This window comes from Macaca fascicularis, chromosome 15, assembly GCF_037993035.2.
Source record: "Macaca fascicularis isolate 582-1 chromosome 15, T2T-MFA8v1.1".
In the NCBI taxonomy this organism is placed as follows: domain Eukaryota; kingdom Metazoa; phylum Chordata; class Mammalia; order Primates; family Cercopithecidae; genus Macaca; species Macaca fascicularis.
In genome coordinates this window covers 61,889,739-61,916,032 of record NC_088389.1, presented here as the reverse complement: position 1 = coordinate 61,916,032, position 26,294 = coordinate 61,889,739, and the positions used below count along the sequence as shown (strand labels likewise).

Sequence of the window (26,294 nt, the reverse complement as noted above, 5' to 3'; positions counted from 1 at the left end):
CAAGCCTGTGGGAGTGGGAGGGGTGAAATGTACGAGTGAGGGTTGACTTCTAGGTATTGGCTTGGGGTGGCTGTCTCTTTGATGGATATGCGGGAGGGGCGCAGGTGTCAGGTAGGGTACTGGGGAGAAGGTGGATGAATTGGGTTGGCAGGTGTTGAGTTCCAGATGCCTGGGGATGCTCAGGTGGAGGAGGCAGGAGAGAGGCGGCTTATGGCGCTGAGGCTGGTGAAGGGGGCTGGAGCTGCTCACTCCAGAGGCATCAGTGTAGAAATGCAGCCTGGGAGACACCTGAGCAATGAAGGGGCAAGGCCACAGCTAAGGCAGGGGAGTTGATATTTAGTGTGCAAGGACTCAAAATGACAGCAGGAAGTGTTTTGGAGACCATTATTATTATTATTATTGAGATAGAGTCTCACTCTGTTGCCCAGGCTGGAGTGCAGTGGTGCAATCATAGCTTATTGTAACCTTCAACTTCTGGGCTGAAGTGATCCTCCTGCCTCAGCCTCCTGGGACTCAGCCACCACAACCAGCCAATTTTTAGATTTTTCTGTAGGGACAGGGGTGTGGGGGGGCCTCCCTATATTGTCCATGCTAGTCTTGAACTCCTGACCTCAATTAGTCCTCCTGCCTTAGCCTCCCAAAGTGCTGGGATCACAGGAATCAGTCACCACATCTGGCCAAGTGCTATTTTTATTTATTTATTTCATTTCATTTCATTTATTTATTTTTGAGACAGAGGTTTGTTGTTGTTGTTGTTGTTTTTGAGATGGAGTCTCACTCTGTCACCCAGGCTGGAGTGAAGTGGTGTGATCTTGGCTCACTGCAACTTCCACCTCCTGGGTTCAAGCGATTCTCCTGCCTCAGCCTCCTGAGTAGTTTGGATTACAGGTACCTGCCACGCGCCCGGCTAATTTTTTTGTGTTTTTAATACAGATGGGGTTTCACCATGTTGGCCAGGCTGGTCTCGAACTCCTAAGCTCAGGTGATCCACCCGCCTCAGCCTCCCAAAGTGCTGGGATTACAGGCATGAGCCACTGTGCCTGGCCAAGTGCTATTTTTTTTTTTTTTTTTTTTTTGAGACAGAGTCTCGCTTAGTCGCCCAGGCTGGAGTGCAATGGCGCGATCTCGGCTCACTGCAAGCTCCACCTCCCGGGTTCACGCCATTCTCCTGCCTCAGCCTCCTGAGTAGCTGGGACTACAGGCGCCCGCCGCCTCGCCCGGCTAATTTTTTGCATTTTTAGTAGAGACGGGGTTTCACCGTGTTAGCCAGGATGGTCTCGATCTCCTGACCTCGTGATCCGCCTGCCTTGGCCTCCCAAAGTGCTGGGATTACAGGCGTGAGCCACCGCGCCCGGCCAAGTGCTATTTTTAAATGAATGTTTTCTTTATTTTGAGAATAGATAATAAATGCACAATAAATTCACTCCCAAAGGGTGAAGATTGTGTCTCTTACTCTGTCCCCCTTCACCAGTTCTTCTCCCCAGAGACAGCCACTGTCCCCAGTTTCTTCTTTCTTTTTTCTTTTTCTTTCTTTTTTCCTTTTCTTTCTTTTTTTTTTTTTTGTTAGAGACAGGGTCTCACTCTGTTGCCCAGGCTGGAGTGCAGTGGCACGATCACAGTTCACTGCAGCCCCAGCTTCCCAGGCTCAAGCAATCTTCCTACTTCAGTTTCCCAAGTAACAGGGACTACAGGTGCACACCACTACGCCTGGGTAATTAAAAACAATTTTTTTTTTTTTAGAGACAGGGTCTCGCTATGTTGCCCAGGCTTGTCTCAAACTCCTGGGCTTGAGCAATGCTCCTGACTCAGCCTCCCAAAGTGCTGGAATTACAAACCATGAGCCACTGTGCCCGGCCTGTTCCCGAAGAAACAAGAAAGATGTTTCTTGTACATCTTTCCAGGGATATTTAACACACAGGAATGGGTGATCAGGTGTCGTGGCTCACGCCTGTAATCCCAGAACTTTGGAAGTGGATTGCTTTGAGTCCAGGAGTTCGAGACCAGCCTAGTCAACATAGTGAAACCCTGTCTGTGCGAAAAATACAAAAAATTAGCTGGGTGTGGTGGCGCGTGCCTGTGGTCCCAGCTGCTCAGGAGGCTGAGGTGGGAGGATCACTGGAGCCCAGGAGGTGGAGGTTGCAGTGAGCCAAGTTCGCACCACTGCACTCCAGCCTAGATAGACTGAGACCCTGTCTCAAAAAAAAAAAAAAAAAAAAAAAAAAAAAGGCATATACTTTCTCCTATAAATGGTAACATATGCACTTTGCATCACCCTGTTTTCTCACTGGACAGTACATCTTGGAGATCATTCCACACTGGTACGCACAGGGCTGCCTCACTCTTTTGATTGATGCAGAATATTTCACTGTAGGAATGAAGCATATGTAATGAACAGTCCCCTATGAATGGACCTTTAGGTTGTTTCCCATATTTTACTATTCCAACAATGCCCCAATGAAGAGCCTTTGGCAGACAGCATTTTGCACATGTGTGAATACGTCTGTAAGGTAAATTCCTAAAAGCAAAATTTCTGGGTCAAAAAAGATGTGCAGTCTAAATTTTGATAGCTACTGCCAAACGTTCTTTATTGAAGTTGCTTGATTTATACTCCTACCAGCAACGTATGAAAGCACCTGTTTCCCCAATGTATTTTTTTTACATTGGTATCTTGCTGTAATTTTAATATGCAGTTCTTTTTTGAGTCAAGTTGAGCACTTTTCACTTTTTTTTTTTTTTTTTTAGACAGAGTCTCGCTCTGTCACCCAGGCTGGAGTGTGCAGTGGTGGGATCTCGGTTCAGTGCAACCTCCATCTCCTGGACTCGAGGAATTTTCCTGCCTCAGCCTCCTGAGTAGCTGGAATTACAGGCATGTACCACCACGCCCGCCTAATTTTTGTATTTTCAGTATAGACAGAGTTTCACCATGTTGGCCAGGCTGGTCTCAAACTCCTGACCTCAAGTGATCTGCCTGCCTCGGCCTCCTAAAGTGTTGGCATTACAGGCATGAGCCATCGTGCCTGGCTATACATTTAAAAGCCATTTCCTTTTCTGTAAACTGTCCATTGGTATCCTTTGCATATTCAGATAAGCTGGGCATCTTTGTCTTAGGAACTATTTGTGCAATAAGGAAATTAACCCCTTGTCTATAAAATGAGTTGCAAATATATGGTATTTTTCCCGGTTTGTTGTCTTATGATTTTGTTGTTATTACTTTTTTTTTTAGATAAACATAAGCCTGTAGCACCTGGTATTTCCAGGCAGTCTCCCATACAAGCCCTAACCAGGCTTAGTTTCCAAGATTAGATGCATTCAGGATGGTACGGTTAATTTTTTAATGGAGAATTAGTTGTATTCTTTCGGCTTCTGGGTTTCGCACACATAGTGTATCAGTTATTTATTGCTGCATAAAGAATTACTCCAAAATTGAACGGCTGAGAGCAACAGCAGTCAGTGCATTATCATCTTTTATGGTTCCGGGGTTGACTGGGCTCTGGGCTCAGCCAGTGATTATCCTAAAGGCTCTTTTGTGTGGTTGTAGCTGTAGTCACATAGGAGTTGGCCTGGAGTCATCGGAAGGCTTCCTCACTCATACCTCTGGTCATTGAGCTGGCTGTCAGCTGGGCCCCCGGCTGTGCTGTCGGCCTCAACACCTACACATGACCTCTCAGTGTGTCCTGGACTTCCTCACAGCCTGGAACCTGGGTTTCCACCCTGGGCCAACCCAAGAGACAGAAAAAGTAGGGGCTTTCAGTCTCTTAAGGCCTGAGCCTGTGGAAACAGGATACTGAGCGTGTACAGAAACTAGGGGTTCCATGAGGCCTTGGAGAAGATACTGCTCCCTCTCCCCCGGGGCCCTGACTCCCCAGTGGCACGAGGCGCACACCCCCCGCTCCCCCCCACACAAGGACACCGTGTAGGGTCACTGTGGCTGTCACTCCCCGAGCACGCGCAGTCACAGCCCAGCCGCAACCGCGCACTCCCGCAGGCGAAGCCACACCCCCCTGCGCACGTCGCGCGGCGTTTCTCCCGCCCACTCCAGCCTGGCCCCGCCCCGGCCCTGGTCCATTCCGGGGTCAGATTCCGTCCTGCCAGGTCTGAGTCGGCGGCTGCACGGCGGATGAGACCGGTGCTACTCATGAAGGTGTTCGTCACCCGCAGGATACCCCCCGAGGGCAGGGCCGCGCTCGCCCGGGCGGCAGAGTAAGAGCCCCGGGCCCCGTGGGGGAGGGGCGGGGCGGGGCGGTCCCGGGGACCGGAGAGCCGGGCGGGGCGTTTGGGCCTTGTGGCTGGCTGGGGCGGGCTTGGAGTTTTGGGGAGGCTCGGAGAAAGTTCTCTGGGGCCCAGTTCTCTCCAGGACTCTTAAGACGACACTGGGACCTGCAGTTCCGGCTTTGGAGAGGGGGAGATTGCCCCTGAGGCAAGGTCCAGGCTAATTCTCCACGCTCCCGCAGGGCACGTGGGGTCAGGGATGTGGCGGTCACTGACCTGGCCCCTCGGACGTTTGGCAGGGGCCTTTGATGACTCTTTTTCTTTATATTTACTTATCTTTATTTATTTATTTTTTTGAGACAGAGTCACTCTGCTGCACAGGCTGGAGTGCAATGGCTTGATCGCTCGTGGCTCACTGCAGCCTCGACTTCTTGGGTCCAATTAGTTCTCCCACCTGAGCCTCCCGTGCAGCTGGGACTACAGGTGCAAACAATCACCACCGGCTAATTTTCTGATTTTTTTGTAGAGATGGGGGTCTCACTCTGTTGCTCCGGATGGTCTCAAATTCCTGGGCTCAAGCGATCCTCCTGCCTCAGCTTCCCAAAGTTTGGAATTACAGGTGTGAGTCACCATGACCGGCCTGAGGACCCTTTTAATTAATTAATTTATTTTTAAGACAGGGTCTCACTCTCATCCAGGCTAGAGTGCAGTGGCGCAATTATACCTCACTGCAGCCTCAACCTCCTGGACTCAAGCGATACTTCCACCTCAGCCTTCCAAGTAGCTGGGACTACTACAGGCATGCACCACCATGCCTGGCTAAGCAGAGACGAGGGTCTCACTGTGTTGCCCAGGCTGGTTTTCAACTCCTGTACGAAGGGATCCTCCCACCTCAGCCTCCCAAAGTTCTGGGATTACAGGCATGAATCACTGCACCTGGCCCACCCTTGCTAAATGGAACCCTTTTTGTGGGCCAACCTTACCAGGTGCTTCATATACATAAACTTTTAATCCTGGCAGCACTGTTAAAAACTAATTAAAAACTGGAGGCTGGTCTTAGGGTTAAGTTCCTTCCCAAAGCCACGCAGCTCCCAAGTGGAGGAACTCCTGGGAGTTCTGCATCTGACTGCTGTCTGATCACTGCATTTGATCAGATTTGTGTTTCCAATGTTAGATAGGAAGAGGATGCAACCCCGCCTCAGCAGGCAGTTTTAGGGGCAGATGACATTTTCACATTTTGTTCACTGCAACAAAACCTTTGCCAAGGACCCACTTTGTAGAGCAGAAGGCGGAAGGCAGCAGCCGCGCTCGTGGTAACAGTAGCTCACACTGTATCCTGCTCATGGGGAGGTGGATGAAGTGGTCCGTGGCCCAGGCTCGGTCAGGAGGTGCGAGTAGCTATCCTGTGTCCTGCCGCATAGAGGCTCCACACGTGCTGGCTGTACTGAATTCCATGGTGCACCACTGGGACAAATATCCGGTTCCCGTGAGCTGCCGTGGAAGCGTTGGGTGGCCTTGACCTTATCTGTCCTGGCCCAGTCCAACTATGAGAGTTTTCTATTTCATGGACTCCACGGACAGGAAGAGATGCAACAGGCCATTGAATCCAGGCCCCCACCTGAGGCACACCCTGCCCCTCACAGGCCTTCCCTGCAGTTGGCTGCCCGCTTGGCCGCCCAGCCCTTGTGAGTGTGGGAAAGCTCTTCTCTGTGCTGACCTGAGAGCTGTCCCCATGCCTTCCCCTTGCAGCTTAGGCTCTGCTCGGGGGCCCTTTAGCCCTTCACCTGTCACCTGTTCTCTCGGGACAGTTCTGAGGCCACCCCTGCCTGACCCTGCCTCCCCTCAGCCAGCCCCGGGCAGCCTGAGGCCAGGGCCATCAGAGGCCAGGGTTCCCAGCTGGGAGGGGTGGGGACAGGTGTGCGGCTCCTGCTTCTCCTGAGGGCCTCCCTTTCCCCGCAGCTGTGAGGTGGAGCAGTGGGACTCGGATGAGCCCATCCCCATCAAGGAGCTGGAGCGAGGTGTGGCGGGGGCCCACGGCCTGCTCTGCCTCCTCTCTGACCGTGTGGACAAGAGGATCCTGGATGCCGCAGGTGCGTGCTGGGTGGGCTGGGGACTCGAGGGTGGCTTGGCCCTGTGGGCCCCTCAGCCTGCGCCGCTGGCTCCTGGGCTGCTCTGCAGTGCTGTCTGGGTTCTGAGGGCGGTTCCTGCGATACCAGGCCTAAGCGGGCAGATAGCTTGCTCTGGCACAGGCCCTGCCCCTCCCTCCTGCTGTGAACCCCTTGGCGGGGGGGCCCTGGGAAGGCAAAGACCGTGGTGTGGAGACTGTGGGTGTGGGGAAGAGCATCCAAGGCCCTGGGTTCTCCAGCCCTGCCACAACCTTGCTCTGTGACCTCCGGCAAGACCCTGGCCATTCTGGGCCTGTGCGTCGTGTGAGGGAGGACCCAGCTCAGCGCCGAGCTCCAGCGGGATATCCTCCTGCAGCCGCAGCCATGGCTCTCAGCCCGCGGAAGGATCAGCCTCCCCCTGCGAGGCTGTTGTGACAGTTTTGAGAAAAGGTTCAGACTTGGGCTGCCAGATGGGAAGGGACCCTTGTGAGTCAGTGCTGAGTCACCCCGTGCCCTGGCCTTGGCCTGGAAGCTTTCTGGTGTCCTGCTTGCAGGAGGGGGTAGAGAGGGTCGCGTCCCAGCCACCACCTTGGCACTCTCAGAGGTGTCCATGGGGGAGGCCCCAGCATGGCTGAAGGAGACCCGAGGCCTCACTGGGTGGACAGCCAGTGGGGAAGAGTGGGGCCTTGGTGGCAGAGGCCCTGAGGTGAACCCAGCTCTGCCTGTGACTGAGCCAGGCCACTTCACCTCCCTGAGATGCAGTGTCTGAGGCTGTCAAAGGGGATTATTCAGAGTTTTAAGTGAAAAACAGAGATGTCAGCCTCTTATTCTAAGAAAACAATAATAAGCGGTGTCCCCATGATAGTCCCCAGTGCTGTGGCTTTGAGTTCCTCGAGGAAAGATACTAACAAAGCACTTTCTGCACAACAGGGGCCAATCTCAAAGTCATCAGCACCCTGTCCGTGGGCGTGGACCACTTGGCTTTGGATGAAATCAAGAAGCGGTAACTGTAGCTTGGGATCTGGAGGGGGCCTAGCGAGAGGGGTGGGTATGAGAGAAAGAAAGAGGAGCTGTTGATTTGTTTTTACTTCATATCCCTTGGCCATTCAGGGAGAATGTGAGGTGGCTGATGATAGAATCTGTCCACATGTGCACAGGTCAGTTACAATAAACCCCAGCGGTCAGAAACAGTGGGTAACTTCTGTGTAGGTGGCACCCTTTCACATTCATTATCTTTTTTGATCCCCACAACAATACCTTGAAGTAGCGAAGGCAGGTATTCTTTCTCTTTCAGATGAGGAAATTCAGAAAGGTTAAGTTACTTGTTCAGTCCTTGAACCCTAATCTTCCATCTTCATATCCTTCCAAAGTGGGAGACAATCTAAATAGGAATGAGGACTGACCGTTTTTGAGTGCTCATTTATAGTTCTGAGCTTCCTGGCAGGCAGATCAAAGAGGGAACAAAGTAACTCCATGGAAATATCCCAGCAGTAGACATCAGTAAAGGTGGTTGAGGCTGATGTTACCACCACATGTTTGATTCGTAGTGGGATCCGAGTTGGCTACACCCCAGATGTCCTGACAGATGCCACCGCGGAACTTGCAGTCTCCCTGCTACTTACCACCTGCCGCCGGTTGCCGGAGGCCATCGAGGAAGTGAAGAAGTAAGTGAACGCAGGCCAGGTGCGGTGGCTTACGCCTGTAATTCTAGCACTTTGGGAGGCTGAGGTGGGCGGATCATGAGGTTAGGAATTCGAGACCAGTCTGGCCAACACAGTGAAACCCCGTCTCTAGTAAAAATACAAAAAAAAAATTAGCCAGGTGTGGTGGCGGGCCCCTGTAATCCCAGCTACTTGGGAGGCTGAGGCAGGAGAATCATGTGAACCCAGGAGACAGAGGTTGCAGTGAGCTGAGATCACGCCATTGCACTCCAGCCTGGGTGACGGTGTGAGACTCCGTCTCAAAAAAAAAAAAAAAGTGAACGCCTGGCAGAAACATTGGCTCTGCTCAGTCCCTGACCCCAGGTGTGCCCCATTGAGTGAGGACTCAGCTAAAATAATTAAAGCACGAGGCAGAGCTGCAATAAAGGCAGGAAGGGAAGTGGTGAGAGAAGAGGATGAGGGAGGACAAACAAGTTCTGCTGGTGGGTGAGGGCTAGCCGGGAGAGTGTGGATCAGGGAGGGCTTCACAGAATAAGTAGCAGGTGGGCGTCTGCTTGAGTCCTGAAGGCTGCAGGTCCACGGTCCCTTAGATGCCAAAAATCTAAAAACGTTGGACAGCTGAAAGTTCTTTCATACTAACAGGAGACTATTTAAGGCTTTTATTTCTCCCACTTAATGTGACTTTCCTAAGTTTTGCTGCAGACATAACACCGTTTAAAACAGGGTGCTGCCCAGACACTGCAGAGGGTGATGTGTGGAATCTACCACCTGCGCCATGCTGCCATTTTAAAGGCCAATTTTAAAATCTAGCCTGAAGGTTTCAGATCAGGGATTTCGGCCTGTATATCAAGAGTTAGAGTGGGCCGGGTACGGTGGCTCACACCTGTAATCCCAGCACTTTGGGAGGCCGAGGCCGGCAGATTGCTTGAGCCTCAAGAGTTAGAGAACACCCTGGGCAACATGGCAAAACCCTGTCTCTACGAAAAATACAAAAATTAGGCAGGTGTGGTGTTACACGCTGTAGTCCCAACTACTCACTCGGGAGGCTGAGGAGGGAGGGTTGCTTGAACCCGGGAGGCAGAGGCTGCAGTGAACTGGGATCATATCACTGTACTCCAACCTGGGTGACAGAGCAAGACCCTTTCTCAAAAAAAAAAAGCTAGGGGAAGCATTCCATGTGCAGATGGAGGGACTGGCCTGAGTCACGGTGGGAGGTGTGCAAACGCAGGCTGTCACAGTGTGTGACCAGCAGCGTGGGCCCCAGCACGGGGCGTGGAGCAGAGTAGACAGTGCTGAGTCCTGCTCTCTGTCCTGTCTGGGGAGTCAGCATGTCTACGGGAGGTGGCTCAGGGCAGGCTCCGTCTCTTGCCCAGGGCAGCAGCGTGGGCCCTGTGGCTGTACTCTTTGTTGCTGCCCTAAAGTGCCAAGACAACTTGTTTTGGAATCGTAAATCCTGAGTTTGCAGCCTGTTGCTCTCAGCTCTCTCCGGTTGTGTGACCTCAGGTAGGTCACCCTGTCTGGTTTGTTTTCCCATCTGCAAAACAGGATGAGAGCCAGTAAGGCCCCTTCCCGCCCTCAAGTTCTGTGTCCCTAGTGGCTTTAAAGGAGGAGTCGTTGCTGCTGCTCGTCTGCAGCGCTGAGGGGCGGTGCCTCATCCCACTCTCAGTCCCTGACCTGGAGGATGGGTTTGTACCTTGGACCACAGTCAGAGGTGCTGGGTTCTCAGCGGCCCCTCATCTTGGCCCAAGGCTGGGCTTCTCACCTGCCACTCTCTCTCCCCTAGTGGTGGCTGGACCTCGTGGAAGCCCCTCTGGCTGTGTGGCTATGGACTCACGCAGAGCACTGTCGGCATCGTCGGGCTGGGGCGCATAGGTGAGGCCCCCACCTGCCCACTTGCCCGCCCCGGCTCTCACAGCTGTGGTTTGCATCCCTGGCACCACGTGTCTGAAGGCTGAGAAGACCCACATGCTGTCAGGGCACTTTGCCTGCAGTAGAGGTATCTCTAGTGAGGGTTACAGTTTTGTAAAACACAGGCAAATACATAAATAAACCAAAGCAGGAGTTCCTTAAGAACTCACTAGGTGATAAAAGCAAGTTGCCTGAGGGTCAGGGGGCTTCATGATTCCAGCTCCGTAAAGAACAGATGAAGACTACAAATGCTGTGTTGGGGCCCTTAGGAGTGTTACTGTGAGAGAGCCCATTCCCCCGACACCTACTCCAGCTTTGGTTCTGGAAGGTTTGTGACTCACGAAGCCCTAACTCGGGCCAGAGGGCTCGGTGGGCAGAGTTGATCTGCAGTTCTGCAGATGAGGCAGAGCCACTTTTCTTCCAGTGGCCGTTATTTGGAGAAGCCTGGCAGAAGCGCTTGGGCCTAGCCAAGCAGCTAGCTATCGGGATTCTCTGTCATCCTGCCTGGTGCAGGGGTGCGGGTGAGGGTGGAGAGTGTGGAGAAACTGTCTAACCAGCAAACAGCCCTGCCTCTCACTAGAGAGTTGCTTGGAGGAACCCAACAGCTTTGGGGCACGTTCTGAGCCTGAAAATCCAACTGCACAAATCTGCCTCAGCAGCAGCGTACATGAAAAGTGTCGGTCTGGGGTGAGCTGGCAGTTTGGCAGTGCCACCAAAAGTCAAATGGAGTCTGAGACGGCATTCACAGAAGCAGAGGGTCCAGGATGAAGGAGGGGACTGCTTGACCAGGCGTCTCCTTTGTGAAAACTCTCTCCAGTTCTCAGAGGTTAGGAAAAACCTGAGTGGCTTTCCAGATGGCTTGGACCATGTGAGGACAGCATCAGCCAGTGACAGCCTCAGGGGAGCTGAGGTGCTGTCTCCAGATCCCTGGGGCAGTGCGGGCTGGCCGGGGGCTGGTTACGGCGGGGCAGCCAGCCCCCCACCCACTTTGGGGGAGACAGGAGCAGGCAGCTCTGGGGCTGTGCTGATGAAAGGGTCTGCCCTGAGGGCCGCTGTCCCGGAGCTGCTGGGTGGCGCCCCTGCCCTCTGCGGGACTGGGAACGAGACGCGGACTCTCCTTGCTCTAGGCCAGGCCATTGCTCGGCGTCTGAAACCATTTGGTGTCCAGAGATTTCTATACACAGGGCGCCAGCCCAGGCCTGAGGAAGCAGCGGAATTCCAGGCAGAGTTTGGTAAGTGAAGCTTGATTTCCACAGGAGCCTATCTGTGCCCAGTTGAGAGGCAGTATTTTCTCTCAATGGTGGCATTTTCAGGCAGAGGGCAGGAGCTCCAGTCATGTCCAGGGGCTGCTGTGTCTGGTAGATGTTTAATCTCCCTGCCCCTGGACACAGGCCCACTCAAGGGGCACAGGGACTTACCCAGGTCCTCTCCGTGCCAGCAGAGCAGTCCAGGGCTCCCGTCTTTCAGCGTCCTGTGTTGCCATCCCCGTTGTGGGCGGAGCAGCGGGGATGGTGATGGGTGTGAGGAAGGGCTGGGCACTTGCACTCGCTTTTCCTTCATCAACTGGCAAGCACTGCCCTAGCCTCTGTGCGCTTTAGTCCAGGCGGATCCAGCCCCTGGCGGGTCCACAGCCTGGTGAGCAGAAGGCAGGCTGGATCTCAAGCATTCCCCACGCCCCTGGACACTTTGGGCCCTGAAGGTGATTAAAGCCAGAGTGGTCCAGGTCCCACTGTGTGTGATTTGACTTTGTACACTCATGAGAGTTGTCCAGGTAGAGACTCGGCCTTCAGGAAGCATCTTGGGAGTCTCTGTTATGGGAGTCGGGAGCAAGGGGCTGGTTTCCCACCATCTGGTTGTCCCTAGCCTGAGACTCAGTGCCTGATGGAGTCCTGCCCTCCCTCAGTGTCTACCCCTGAGCTGGCTGCCCAGTCTGATTTCATCGTTGTGGCCTGCTCCTTAACGCCTGCAACCAAGGGACTCTGCAACAAGGACTTCTTCCAGAAGATGAAGGAAACAGCTGTGTTCGTCAACATCAGCAGGTATCCTAGGGCCACCTTACCCAGCAAGCCTGGAGAGGAGCCGTCCCCACTGCTGCCATCTGGAGATTTTCTTCCCCGTGGGTTGTTGATAAGACCCCAGGCTGAGCTTGCTGGTTTCCATAAACCAACCAACCCACTCAGAAATTCGTGGGAATACACGAGAGCTCCACACAGGGAAGAAGAGCCGTCGGAGTGGGCCTAGCCTGCCTGCTTCTCAGCAGTGGCCCCTGCCTGGCAGGGCCTGGCACACAGCAAGGTGGCTTCAGGGAGTGTTCCCAGGGAGCCTTGGCAGGCCCATTGTCCTCAACCACAAAGGGCTGGACTTCAGGATCTGAAGGGCCCTCTGGAGGCCGCCTCCCACACTGCTGAGCCTGGCTTTGGCTGGCTGTGGTTCAGTGATATTTTGAATCTTACCCCCCTGGGCAGACAGACCCTAAAACTCACGTGGTTGTAGTTCCTCACACTGTCCTGAGGGCTGCCGTCAGGCCATTGAGCATGTATGGGGGTCAGACCTTCCTTCTCTGCCACTCCAAGGCCTTCCTAGCTGGTCCCCCTTGAGCCTGTTTACGTAAGTTTAGGGGAAGGGGGATTGGGTGAGGTCACCCTGAGGACTTATCCACCCCAAAGGTACCTGTAATTACCAATGTTTAGCCACAAAACAGGTAACCTGGGAATGGAAGAGTGAAACATGCAGGACCACAGGACTCGCACTGCTGGCTGGCACCAGTCATAGCTGCCATGTACCGGGTGCCTGCGTGTACCCAGGACAGCCCAGGACCCTGTATTACTTAGTGCACAATATACAGTCTCTAGAAGATCAGTTCTTGACTTCAGTGGCCGCTGCCTTTGATGGATGTGGTTAGGGGTGTGCTCATTCCTCTGCTCTGGTTTAGGCAGGTGCCTGATAGCACACTGTGGTGCTTCTCAGTGGGGGTCTGGGGGGCCAACCGGATCAGAAACACTTGGATGGGGCCTAACAGATGCCCTTCTGGGCCCTGTTCATGCAGTAGAGCATGTAAGAAAGCTTTAATCCTCCCAACATGCCTGGGAGTTAGGTGGTATTCTCCTTATGTCACAGAGCAGATAATTTGAGACACAGATAATTCGAGGCACGGAGAATTTGAGAAACTTGCCCAAGGTCACACAGCTAGGAGGAGGCAGGCTGGAGTTCTCTGAGTATATGAGACTGATAGACATACTGTAAGTATACCTAAGACTTAGTGCTTTAAAAGTCAGTGCCAAGTGTCAGGTGAGTGGAAAAATTCATTCTGTAGGTGGTTCTGCCTCAAAGGTGGCCTGGGTGGAGGGATCTTCATGGTACCCACGTCACCACTGTCATTCCCAGGGGCGACGTTGTAAACCAGGACGACCTGTACCAGGCCTTGGCCAGTGGTCAGATCGCAGCTGCTGGACTGGATGTGACGACCCCAGAACCACTGCCTACAAACCACCCTCTCCTGACCCTGAAGAACTGTGGTAAGAACTGCATTTTCTGACGCAAACTTCCTGCTGCCCTGCAGGACCAGTGTTTTCGAGGGGGTCCTGAGGGGCCGGGTGTGGAGCTAGTGTGAGCAAGTGCTGAACCCAAAGGGACACACCAGGGACTTTAAATGTTTACACTGTTAGTGACATGGGTGTATGACAGGAGCAGTCCTCTTGAGCATGTTCTGCTGGGTCTCTGTCCCTAAAGGAACAGAGTGTAGGTGTGAGAGGATTTGTTTTAGGGAAAAAAAAAAAAAAGAGTGGGCCGGGTGTGGTGGCTCACACCTGTAATCCCAGCACTTTGGGAGGCTGAAGTGGGCGGATCATGAGGTCAGGAGTTCGAGACCAGCCTGGCCAATATAGTGAAACCCCATCTCTACTAAAAATACAAAAATTAGCCGGGTATGGTAGTGTGTGCCTGTAGTCCCAGCTGTTTGGGAGGCTGAAGCAGAAGAATCGCTTGAACCTGGGAGGTGGAGGTTGCAGTGAGCCGAGATTGTGCCACTGCACTCCAGCCTGGGCAACAGAGTGAGACTCCATTTCAAAAACAACAACAAAGTGGGCTGACTACATGTCTACATGTGTTATACCACAGTGACTCGTGTAAAACCTGTTACTCTAAATTGCTATTACCAGTTTAGGTGTGAAAAATTAAAAGTGTAATGACAATGCCAATATTTATAACTCGGCCAGTTTTTCAAGCTGTTGTTTCACAACAAAGCCCCCTTCTCTCTTCTGCTTTGTGGGGCTGGGGCCAGGCCTCTGCACACCCCATTTCTGCTGTGCCAGCTGCACTGGAGGCCCTCTCGGTGTGGGTGTGGGAGGGCCTGCTTCCTCCTGCCCTCCCTTCCTGTCTTTGGGGGAGTGGCAGCAGCACTTCTTAACCTCACAGTACCAGTTTGCTCCCCATAGTGGCTGGGGAATCCAGTTTGCAGTTTTTCCAACACTTGGTGAACCAGCTGCACTGAGCCCCGCTCAGAGATAAAAGCAACAGCCAGTCAGTGCCCCTGCCACAGAAGTCTGAGTTGCAGCACCAGAAGTGCCTCCGGCAGTTGCTACCTCTGTGCTACCATAGTGCAATGGTTCTCATACTTTTTTTTTGGTTTTTTTTTTGAGACAGAGTCTCGCTCTGTCGCCCAGGCTGGAGTGCAGTGGTGCAATCTGAACTCACTGCAACCCCCGCCTCCTGGGTTCAAGCAATTCTCCTACCTCAGCTTCCCAAGTAGCTGGGATTACAGGCGTGCACCACCAGGCCCAGCCAATTTTTGTATTAGAGATGGGGTTTGTCCATGTTGGCCAGGCTGGTCTCAAACTCCTGACGTCAGCTGATTCACCTGCCTTGGCCTCCCGAAGTGCTGGGATTACAGGCATGAGCGCCCGGCAGCTCCCGGCCAATTCTCATACTTTTATGTTCGTCAGAATCACCTGGCGGAGTGACTGATCACACACAGGTTGCTAGCCCCATCCCGAGGGTTTCTATTTCAGCAGGTCTGGGGTGGGGTCTGAGAGAGGGTGCTCCTCACTGCTCCCAGATGCCACTCAGGCTGCTGGTCCTGGGACCACACTTTGTGGTTTGGATTTTTGTCACCTGCTCAGTTAGCGAGTTAACAACTTTATGCGTAATGATTCTTTTATATTAAGATCTGCTCAGGTAGCTGGTGGAGTTTATGCCTCCAGACTAACAGAGTGATCAGGGCCTTAGGTTGTCTGGGCCAGTCTCTGTCTTTAATTTGCATTCTGGAATGGACACCTAAACAAAAGGTCTTTAGCTGCTTTCCCCAGTGAATGCTCCCATTATCGCAGCCCTTGGAAACGCTCCCGTCCCTCCCCCCACCCCAGCCTGCAAGGAGCACTGGGTGTGATGTCAGGGCTGTCGCCCACAGCCAGGAAAACTGCCTTCCCACCCCTACCCCAGGTCCTGGAATTCAGCTCAGGGCCCCTGGACTGCTTCAAAAGACAGTTCTTGGTCTGAGGAGAGGGCGGTCAGGGCATGAAGCTGCAGTTGCCGCTGCTGTTTCTGCAAAATCTAAGCACTGGGCTGCAGCCATGTCCTACTGCCGGCAGGAAGGGAAGGATCCAATCATATTTGTGATGAAAAAAGACCTTGCAGCTCCAAGCAACGCAGCTGATGACCCCAGTGATCCCTGAGGGGAGCACGGATTGAGGCTGCTAAATGGAGACATTAACTGGAACTGCCTGTGCCTTGGGGGAACAGCCAGCGGCCCCTGTGGGAAACAATTCAAACTGGACTTTTCCTGCTCCCACTATAGTATGGAGAATGTCAAGGGGTCAGGCTGTGTAGACCAGTTGTGGGGCCATGCAGGAATGCATGCAGAAATACCCAGATCTTTGTCCCCAAGAAGGTGAGGAAGAGGTAGAGGAAAAGCCCGCAGAACATGTAGAAGCAGCAGCTCCCACTGAGGCCACTGCAACCAAAGAGGAGGGGTCAAGTTAATGAAGGCCATAGGACTCAGTCCTTCCACCCCTTCAGAGTGACACGGACCTTTCGCAAAATGCCATTTAGTCACCCCAACAAAGTGTTTTTTCCTCTGTTGTCCTGTAAACTGTAACGTACAAAATAATGTATTTTGATGATCAGGGGGCTTGGCCTCTTGACATATACACTGAACAAAATGGGGGTTGTTTATATGTGTCCTGTGTAAACCTGTCGGCAAATGTAGCCACCACTTTTGAATTCTCCTAGATGGCCCTTAATTTTGCCACTTTGAAATAATGTGCTACTCAATCTCAGCAACCAAAAACCATTATCTGGGAATGTTTCTTATGAGTGAGCAGATTTATTCTGATTCATTGTATGTCAAAAATGTTGGGATGGGGCTGGTTAGGGTGGCTCATGCCTGTAATCCCAGCACTTTAGGAGGCCAAGGCAGGAGGATCACTTGAGACCAAGAGTTCGAATCTAGCCTGGGCAACATAGTGAGACCCCATCCCTATAAAAAATTAAAAATTAGGCCGGGCGCGGTGGCTCAAGCCTGTAATCCCAGCACTTTGGGAGGCCGAGACGGGCGGATCACGAGGTCAGGAGATCGAGACCATCCTGGCTAAGACGGTGAAACCCCGTCTCTACTAAAAAATACAAAAAACTAGCCGGGCGAGGTGGCGGGCGCCTGTAGTCCCAGCTACTCGGGAGGCTGAGACAGGAGCATGGCCCGAACCCGGGAGGCGGAGCTTGCAGTGAGCTGAGATCCGGCCACTGCACTCCAGCCTGGGCGACAAAGCGAGACTCCGTCTCAAAAAAAAAAAAAAAAAAAAAAAAAAAATTAGCCATGTGTGGTGGTATGCACCTCTAGTTCTAGCTGCTCAGGAGGCTGAGGTGGGAGAATCGCTTGAGCCTAGGAGGTTGAGGCTGTAGTAAGCTGATTGTGCCATGACACTCCAGCCTGGGCAACAAAGCAAGACTCTGTCTCAAAAATTCTTCTCTACTAGAAGAGGCCAAATGGTCAGATGCAAATTTCTCCAAACCCATCCTGACCTTGAGTATGTATATGGGTTACTATACTTCATTCCTGACATATTTTGGTTTCCATGTTGGCATTGAGCTCCCGGTTTTCTATTTGGATGGTGAAAATTTGGACCCTGTCATTCACGGTCCCTTCCTAAGTGTAGGGAAAGGCTGGTTTTTGCTATTCTTTGTTATTCTGAAAGCTCTGGTTTGGGGTCCGTGTTCATGCTGGCTCTCAGTTTGATCAGATGCAATGTTCTTGAGAGGTGGGGATCTAATTACCAGAGAGGAGAGGAAACTGTGAATTAAGTACTCAATTATGGCTGGGCGTGGTGGCTCACACCTGTAATCCCAGCCCTTTGGGAGGCCGAGACAGAATCAGTTGAAGCCAGGAGTTCAAGACTCGCCTGGGCAACAAAGACCCCATTACAATGATGATGAATTTAAAGAAGAAAATGTACTCAATTAAAAGGAAACATGATTTCTACCTGGAAAAAACCCAAAAGCAGTTTTGTGGGGTTTATTTGGTAAAAGATGGCGTATCGCTGTGTGGCCCAGGCTGGCCTCAAACTCTTGGGCTCAAGTGACCCTTGCACCTCAGCCTCTGGAGTAGTTGGGACTACAGGAATATGCCACTGCACCCGGCTGACAGTTCTTTGGAGGCAAGTAACTTCACTTGCTCTGGGGTGGCACAGAGATAACTGTGCTGTTCAGCATTTCATTTTGGAGTTATATTCAGAAACCTTGTGGTCATGTGGCATCATTTTCAGGTGCACATGGTACAGGTGCACAAATTGGCACCCAGGTTCACCTTTTTTTGTTTTGAGACAGAGTATCCCTCTGTCATCCAGGCTAGAGTGCAATGGTACGATCTCAGCTTACTGCAACTTTTGCTTCCAAGGCTCAAACAATCCTCCTGCCTCAGCCTCCCAAGCAGCTGGGTCTATAGGTGTGGGCCACTACACCTGGCTAAATATTTGTATTTTTTGTAGAAATGGGGCTTCGCCATGTTGCCCAGGCTGGTCTTGAACTCCTGAGCTCAAGTGATCTGCCTGCCTTGGCTTCCCAAAGTGCTGGAATTACAGGCATGAGCCACTGCACCTAGCCCTAGAATACAAGTATTTCATCACATTGTGACTGGGTTTTAGTAGCCTGGAGGCCCTTCACTCTATTAGTCTGAACCTCAGCTCTGGGGGAGTGTCATGCTTAGTGACCAAGGGAGAAAAGGCAAGGCATGGAACCATGAGGTAGTCTCTATTCTTCTTACTGGCAAACCCAAGCCATGAAAACAGCCCAGTTGAAGGCTGCTGAACCACCCTTCTTATCTTCCTCTCTCTCTCTTCTTTCCAGTGATCCTGCCCCACATTGGCAGTGCCACCCACAGAACTCGCAACACCATGTCCATGTTGGCAGCTAACAACCTGTTGGCTGGCCTGAGAGGGGAGCCGATGCCCAGTGAACTCATGCTGTAGCCAAACAGTAGAGATGGAGGGCCGGGAGGCAAACCGTACCCAGGCTTGATTTGGATCCACAGGCAGAGCCAAGGGAAAGTCTTATTCTCTGAGGAAAGAGTGATTCTGATAGATGTACTTGTCACATTGGTGGCTGGACACACTTGAGCCAAAAGTGTGTAATTCTATCATTAAATAATTCTCTGAGAGACCGTCTTGGCCTGTAAATGGGGAAGCTAACAAGTGTGTATGGCTGGGCATGGTGATGCACCTCTATAGTCCCAGCAACTCAGCAAGCTGAGTGGGAAGGATCTTGAGGCCAGTTCAAGGCTGCAGTGTGCTATGATCACTCTTTAAATCGCCACTACACTTAGCCTGGGCAATGTAGCAAGGACCTGTTTCTAAAAAAATTTTAAAAATATAAAGAGCATCTGTTTGAAAGTCACAGCATCTAATGATCTGCCTGGCTCTGCTTCCCACCCCAGCCCTCAGCCCTGGGCATTTTCCTTATTGGAACCTGTCCAAACCACCTTACGCCTCATCTTCTCTGCCCAGATTCCTTCACTTGTCCCTCACCAAGGACGGGACAAGCAGAACCCAGTTGTGACCATGGCACTTGAATCTGATACCTAGACCATCAGGAAAATTAAAGAGCCCTTCCAGAAAAGGAGTTAACTGGAAGAAATGAGAACTAGGTAAGGACGTTTAACACTCTTATTTTGGTCAAGAACAATTAGCGGCCGGGCGCGGTGGCTCACGCCTGTAATCCCAGCACTTTGGGAGGCCGAGGCGGGCGGATCACAAGGTCGGGAGATCGAGACCACGGTGAAACCCCGTCTCTACTAAAAATACAAAAAATTAGCCGGGCGCGGTTGTGGGTGCCTGTAGTCCCAGCTACTCGGGAGGCTGAGGCAGGAGAATGGCGTGAACCCGGGAGGCGGAGCTTGCAGTGAGCCGAGATTGCGCCACTGCACTCCAGCCTGGGCGACAGAGCGAGACTCCGTCTCAAAAAAAAAAAAAAAAAAAAAGAACAATTAGCGGTAGGTGGATTTAATTTAAAATCAGTTTCAGCACCTACACATGGTTCCCTTTGCCCACCCTGTCCCCCCAGCCCCTCCCTGCCCCCAGGTGGATGGCTTTTTTTTTTAAAATCACCACCTTACCCACTCCTCTCCAAGGTCAGGCCACAGCACTGCCATTGCCAAAGCCCTGCTCTGTGCTCAAGGAATCAGCTTCCAGTACTGGCAGATGGAGTTTCCAACTTGAGAGGCAGGTCCAGGGAGCAGCACAAGATTAGGTAGGCCCTTGGAGAGCAACTGGGTAGACTGAAAGCAAAATCTCATGCATGTGCATAGCTCAAAGACAGAAAAGGAAGGCAGGGGAAGGCAGAAGGGAATGATTTGAGGGGAATGACCAGTTAACTTACTAGGTTTGGTTTAAAACAAAGTACTAGTCAAGGGGTGGCAAAAAGATATTACCCTCTTTTGTTTCAACCTTAATAACCTAAAGAAAAATAACACATATTTAGAGGCATGAATATGACAAATTTTTTATTTCAAAATCTCAAGTTGTAACCAGCATAGCACCACTGACATGGATGCCTTGATAGAACTCTATGATCTGATCACCAGAAAAGATTCTACATGATCACGCCAGACTATAATTAAGGCTAACCAATCAAAATTCAGGTATCCAATACCAGTTATAATCCAGGTAGAAACTACAGATCATAGGAACCCTGGGACTGGCTTTCCAGGGAACCCTGGAATTATTTTTTAAGTGCTACAGCATGTACAAGGACACTGGCCCACAAGCTTGCTTCTCACATGTAGAAACTGACCGACTAAGAGGTAGATGAGAGATTCCAGGTTCCATCTAGCAGTGGAGAGGCAGGGCTCCAGCATGTATCAGAGAGAAGCCCCAAAAGCAAAGTCCACTTATGCTTCAGCAGAGGTGAGCGGGCAGGCTCCTGGCACCACCTCCTCCACAGGGAAGGGAAAGAGGGCTGCACCGCTCTCCCTGTGTCACTGGCTCCTCTCCCTGGGTCCAGGTGGGGCCTCTTGTTTTCTCCAGGCTAACCCACTGTGTCCCAAGGTTAATCTCACAAGACACTGGTCCCTACATCACGTAAAGGGTGGATGGGGGAGCCTCCTAATACTATGTCAACATGACTGCTAACAAGGAGCCACACACACAACTGAATTTCACAGGACCCCATATCCTCCAACGGGCTCTTTCCCACGTCTACTCGAAAGGAATCGCGGGTTTCCCTTTGGGCTTTTCTTCCTGGGAATCAGTCCATGGGAGATGCCAAGCCCTGCTGGAACATGAAATTATCCACAGATGTGTAACTGCATACTCTAACAGGAAAGAAAACACGCTTATTTTTGTTTCCAGCTACACAGACTTAGCTTTCTAAACACAAAAACTGAATAATTTATCTGAATTATGCATGATGGTTTGGTATCTCTAAGAAAGCATATAAAACATAAACTCATGTTCGTGCATAAATTAAACTGACTTCATGAGTCCTAGGGAGATGCATTAACCTGTGCTGTTCCCCTGGATGCACACTTGGCCTCACACAGGTGCCACTAACAGCCCCGATGGCACAGTGCCAGAGGACAGCAAGGTGAGGCTGGGGAAGTGAGGCTGCAGGGCCCAGAGAGGACCTGGGCAGTGACCCGAGTGCCTCCAACAGTCTCAGATGCTACTTGATTACTTCTATGCTATGGGCTGTCAACTCTTAAACAGGCTAGAAAATATTTACCCATGCATTACCATGTTTGGATTTCAAACAATTTTAAACATTTGGTATCAGATTGGGGAAGCAACAAATAATAAAATTAGGGTCTGTACTGTTAAAGTATAGTATGTAACAGTAATAAAACCCGTGTGGGGGCATTTTTGGTTAATCTGTCATCGAAAACAGTAAACCTGGGAGAGCTGCTATATGGGGAGGGAAGAGTGAAGAAATGGAGAACAGGCTTGTCCTGGGGTAGGATGTGTCAGCTTAGACTGGCCCTCAGCATCTGGATGGAGCAATGGGTAAAGGTGCCATGGAAGACCCCACAAAACGACTCCACGTCATCAGAACAAAGACAAACACAAGCTCTTTTCTGACTTCCTAACATAGAACTGTAACATCTGTAATACAAGTTGGTTAAAATACTGCTCAAACAGCACATACGGAAACAATACCTTGTCACTCTCTACAAGTACATACTCCATTTACAATTTGGTTTTTAAACCAGAAAAAACTGTTAAAACATCTATCCAACAGTGATGTATTCAAAAGTATATACACCTAATAGTCCAAGAGAATGCTCACTCTGGACCCAGTGTCAGCACCAAAGTGCAGTGTGTGTGACTGCAAATCAGGTAAAAATAAAAAATACAGTACTTTCTGAGGCCTAGGACTAGCTCAGGATACACTTTAAAGCATTTGTGGCAGACAGGCGTGTCCTCAAAGGCCTTCCTTTAAGACAGGCACCAAATCACCACTGGTTACACATAAGTGCATTTTGCATCACTGTACAGGGATATAATATTCCCATCAGAAGGTATAGGAAATTTAAATGCTACACAGTTTTACAAAAATTGCTAGAAAATTTTTTTTGCACTTCAACTTTAAAATTTTTAAATGTGCCACTCTCAACATCAATTACAAACTACTTTCTGACTGCATTACTCAACCCTAAGGAAGAACCTGGTTTCAGGGATTGCATCCCTTTCCCAAGACGTGCACTTGATTCAGAAATGCAGCAGCACAACTACTACATGTTAGTTCTCTGGTTATTAGTTGCTAAACTGTTTAAGAGCCACTGGGCAGCTAGAAGCCTCGAACCCAAAGGCATTAACTGCTTACCAAAAGAAATTCAGTCCGACAACTGGCCTCAGCGTTGTCTTGAAAGGACAAACAGCTAGAGCAAAGTGCTGGGAAGATTGCTGCTCTGCCAGCGCAGGCAGGTAGTCTTTGAGTGCTTATACAGGTGGCTGGACTGACTAAACCTCTTGCCACACTTCAGGCAGGCGTAGGGCTTTTCACCTGTATGAACACGGATGTGTTTCTTGCAATCTGTCAAAGTCAGAAAAGTTTTGCAGCAGATTTTGCAGGCATACTTGCGAGCTCCCTCTACAACCAAAACATTGTGCTCTGATAAGGCCTTCTTGCACTTTGACAGAACATCTGCAGATGCTCTGGTCAATTGTGGAGGGCCAGGCTGGGAAGGATGGCCATTTTCAAATGAGGATGTAGCTCCATTCATCATTAGCTGGGAACTGGTAGAGTTTTCTGGGATCTGTGAGCTCCTGACAGAAGTTACAACTGGCATTTTGGGAGCTATGCGGCGATAGTATGGAAAGTTACTGGCTCCTCCCCTTGGGGAACCTATCATTACCCTGGAGAAGGAGGAGTGGAGGCCCAAACCAGACCTGGAAAAGTCCATCCCAAACTGTTCTCCTCCTTGGTAGCCTGAAGTCTGCACACACGGCAGGCCCATCACCTCCTGCATAGGTCTGACAAAGTGGGAGTCTGCAGGTTCACTAAATGGGTTCTCTACATGGGAGCCAGGGGCAGAGGAGGGCCCACCTGCAGGCCCAGCCTCTGGACTCAACAAATAGGGGGCCTCACTCTCCAGCCTGCAGTCACTAGTGGTGTTTGGGATATTATCATCATTGTTCTGATTTGCAGTAAAGTTATTTCCTCTGCTCTTGTTAAGAAAATTTGAAATACTAAAAGTGGACTTATGCTCTAGGTTATTTGTGACCTCCAAAATGTGGATATCACCTACCCTGTCTGTGCTAGACTGGGGATCTGAAAAACTCCGATCACTGCTTTCAGGGCTGAGGTCTATCTTCTCGGCACTGACCACAACTCCTTCCACTTCTACAGACTCGCTGCCTTCTGCTTGTGAGGTCACATCGCTCACTTCATCCTGAGGCTCAGGCGAGCTCAGGGGCTCAGATTTAACCACCACTCTCATGTGCTCCTTCTCACCAAGGCCAACCTCAGGATTTTCACACTGAAAACTACTTTTCTCAGTTGCAGCTTCCTGATCAAAACTAGTCTCAACCTGAGTTGCCCGAGAGGCCATGGACAACTGTGCCATGTTGCCAGCACTGTTATCAGACTGGCTGGGCACCTGGGCATCTTCTTGAGTGCCAAAAGACTGATCAAACATGATCGCACTGTCTTCCTGGTTATCAGTCATTCCATCAGCTTTAGGATTATCCACAATTTTCAGAGAATCTGGTGAAAAGAACTCCTCCCGAGAATGAACCCCCGAAGGCCCATTCTCCGGTGTAACATCTGAAATGGCAGACTCATCCATGGAGGGTCGGAGGCGCTGCCTGGCCCGCTCTTCTGCAGACTGCTTGCGCTTATGAAGGCGTCTCATGGGGAAGGGCGTGCGCTGATCCAGGTTATTGCGCATGGAAGAGCTCATGGGGGCTGGCTGCTCCTCGCCATTCTGGCTAGAATTGAGGGCTGAGCTCACAATACTTAGTCCCAGCTGCTGTAGCATAAAGGAGCGCTGCATGCGGGCACTCTGCTCCTGAACGCGCTCACTGGGGGGAGACATGGGCAGCGTCCTTGTCGTTAAGTAATGTTTACATGCCTTAACAACAGAGTTCAAATGCAGGTGAGAGGCTGCCAATAAGACATCCATAACATTGCTCTCCCCCAGCATGAGGGTGGAGGTATACATCATGTCAATCAGTGCAGCAAAGGCCTCTGCTGTCACCACCTCGCTATCCAGCTGGATCATGTTCATGGTCTGATCTCCTTCTGCCACTGAGAACAGGGCTCGGAAATGCGTGCTGCATGCCGCCAGCACGGAGCGGTGGGCTTTAAAGTGTCTATTCCCTACCACAATGACACAATCACAGAGCTGGCCATGAAGTCTCTGGTAGTTCAGCTGCTGGAAGATTTGTTCAAAGTGACCAGGAAAATCCATGATTCTACAGGAAAACAAAGAAAATGTTAAGACCTAGAAAAGCTTCAAAGTCAGAACACAAAGGGTATGATGAAAAGAGTGGAATGGATGGCCAAGCTTGGACCTTTGAAGCCTGTGATCTCTCTGATAATGGGCACATACACTAAGAGCTTGTCATATAAGGAGCAAATGCCAATTCAGCCATCAGCCCAGGAGGCATGCACACATGTGGGCCCAGCTACTGACAGGCTTCCCTTTACTCTTCATATGAGCCATGTATAACACTAAGGGGCTAAGTTAGTAAAGACCAGTGTGTGAGTGATGGATATCTATCCCACAGAAGTTTGTTAGAGTTTTGCATTCCCTAACGATGAGGAATGAATGCAAAGAAATTCCAAAATCTTAGGAACCTTCAATAAGTGAAAAGAGCAAATTAATATTAGTGTGGAAGATTTCCAGTTATAGAGGGTAGCAGATTGCACACATGCATTTGCCCCCTGTTCATTCTTGAAACCCCACTAAAATGACACTAAGCCAGGCGTGGTGGGTCACACCTGTAATCTCAGCACTTTGGGAGGCTGAGACGGGCAGATCACCTGAGGTCAGGAGTTCAAGACAAGCCTGACCAACATAGTGAAACTCTGTCTCTACTAAAAATACAAAAAAATTAGCCAGGCATGGCAGTGTGTACTTGTAATCCCAGGTACTCGGGAGGCTGAGGCAGGAGAATTGCTTGAACCCGGAAGGCGGAGGTTGCAGTGAGCTGAGATCATGCCACTGCACTCCCAGCCTGGGCGACAGAGCCAGACTTCATCTCAAAGAAAGAAAAAAAAAAAACACTGAAGTTTTTTGGTTTCGTTGTTGTTTTAAAGGTATACACCCACAAGAAAAACGAGAATGAGAAGAGCTTCAATAGCATTTTGGAAGCTGGGGAGCAGGTAAATCAGTGCTAACTGACTCAGCACACCCCAAAAGTGAAAATCCTAAACTGGCAGTGGATAAAACAACCTAACATATAAATCTCATTCCCAAAGGCCAAGGAACTGGTTGCCCTTGCCAGGGGAAATGGAATGAAGGTGTGGCTAAGGCAGGAGGCCTGGCTGAAAATCTATCCAATAGAAAAAACAAAAACGAAACAAAACAACCCTAGGCCAGATGCGGTGGCTCATGCCTGTAATCCTATAGCACTTTTGGAGGCTGTGGTGGGAGGACTGCCTGAGCTTAGGAGTTTGAGACCAGCCTGGGCAACAAGGTGAAACTCTGTCTCTACCAAAAATACAAAAAATTAGCTGGGCATGGTGGTGTGTGCCTCTGGTCCCAGCTACTCAAGAGGCTGAAGGGGGAGGATCACTTGAGCCTGGGAGGCAGAGGCTGCAGTGAGCAGAGATCACACCGCTGCACTCCAACCTAGGTGAGAGTGAAACCTGTCTCAAAAAAAAATTAGCTGAGTATGGTGGTGTGCACCTGTGGTCCCAGCTACTTGGGAGGCTGAGGTGGGAGGATCACTTGAGCCTGGGAAGTCAAGGCTTCTGTGAACTGTGACTGGGCCACTGCACTCTAGCCTAAGCAACAGAGCAAGGCCCTGTCTCAGAAAATAAAAATAAGTGAATGAATAAGAAAAAGAGAAGGAATTAATCAGGTCCAATATCTTGACTACAGAAAGAGAAAAGTAAGAATACAGAGGGTGAAAATGATGTAAGAAATGGTTTTTTTTTTTGTTTTGAGACAGAGTTTCGCTCTGTTCCCCCAGGCTAGAGTACAATGGCGTGATGTCGGCTCACTGACCTCTGCCTCCCTGGTTCAAGTGATTCTCCTGCCTCAGCCTCCTCACTAGCTGGGATTATAGGTGCATGCCACCACGCCCGGCTAATTTTTGTATTTTTAGTAGAGACGGGGGTTTTACCATCTTGGTCAGGCTGGTCTTGAACTCCTGACCTCTGGTGATCCGCCCGTCTTGGCCTCCCAAAGTGCTGGGATTACAGGCAGGAGCCACTGCGCCCAGCCAAGAAATGGTATTTTTTTTAATTTTGAGAACTGAAT

General features: G+C 50.8%; 2 protein-coding genes and 1 pseudogene across 23 annotated transcripts in view; 2 read left to right on the top strand and 1 right to left on the bottom strand.

The window, feature by feature from the left end:
* The first annotated feature begins 4,064 nt into the window (after positions 1-4,064).
* Positions 4,065-24,932, top strand: GRHPR (glyoxylate and hydroxypyruvate reductase). Of its 14 annotated transcripts, none has more exons than XR_012424557.1 (11): positions 4,065-4,200; positions 5,791-5,894; positions 6,169-6,299; positions 7,245-7,317; positions 7,862-7,978; positions 9,759-9,847; positions 11,011-11,115; positions 11,787-11,922; positions 13,001-13,398; positions 18,874-19,013; positions 23,076-24,932. XR_012424557.1 is itself a non-coding variant. In XM_005581274.4 (10 exons), exons 2-10 carry the CDS (start codon positions 5,797-5,799, stop codon positions 18,337-18,339), a joined length of 1,002 nt encoding a protein of 333 aa, XP_005581331.3. In that variant the 5' UTR covers positions 4,065-4,200; positions 5,791-5,796; the 3' UTR covers positions 18,340-18,527. The 14 variants fall into 14 exon arrangements, 5 of the variants coding, with proteins under 5 accessions (XP_005581331.3, XP_065386403.1, XP_005581332.3 ...); XR_010581509.2 differs by lacking the exon at positions 5,791-5,894 and adding an exon at positions 4,736-4,828 and having other exon boundaries at positions 13,268-13,398; XR_012424556.1 differs by lacking the exon at positions 5,791-5,894 and adding an exon at positions 4,736-4,828 and having other exon boundaries at positions 23,076-24,580.
* Positions 15,060-15,999, top strand: LOC141408635 (mitochondrial intermembrane space import and assembly protein 40 pseudogene; annotated as a pseudogene).
* Positions 19,842-26,294, bottom strand: part of ZBTB5 (zinc finger and BTB domain containing 5) — a 44,120-nt gene continuing 37,667 nt past the window's right edge. For 3 of the 9 annotated variants that reach the window (XR_012424552.1, XR_010581507.2, XR_012424553.1), the window contains exons 2-3: positions 22,187-24,279; positions 19,842-20,678 (exon numbers count right to left, since the gene is read on the bottom strand). Coding sequence is in view for 3 of the 9 variants with exons in the window: in XM_045373473.3 (XP_045229408.1) it covers positions 22,242-24,275 (2,034 nt within the window). In the remaining 6 variants the exon portion in view is untranslated. Of the gene's footprint in view, positions 24,280-26,294 lie in introns of all 9 variants that reach the window. The other 6 variants (XR_012424554.1, XR_010581508.2, XR_012424555.1 and 3 more) reach the window with 2 other exon arrangements.

Coding starts and splice junctions, on each gene's coding strand:
- GRHPR (XM_065530331.1), top strand. CDS start 4,118: ATGAGACCGGTGCTACTCATGAAGGTGTTCGTCACCCGCAGGATACCC. Junction 7,979..9,758: donor GCCATCGAGGAAGTGAAGAA/GTAAGTGAACGC, acceptor TCTCTCCCCTAG/TGGTGGCTGGACCTCGTGGA. Junction 11,923..13,267: donor GTGTTCGTCAACATCAGCAG/GTATCCTAGGGC, acceptor TGTCATTCCCAG/GGGCGACGTTGTAAACCAGG.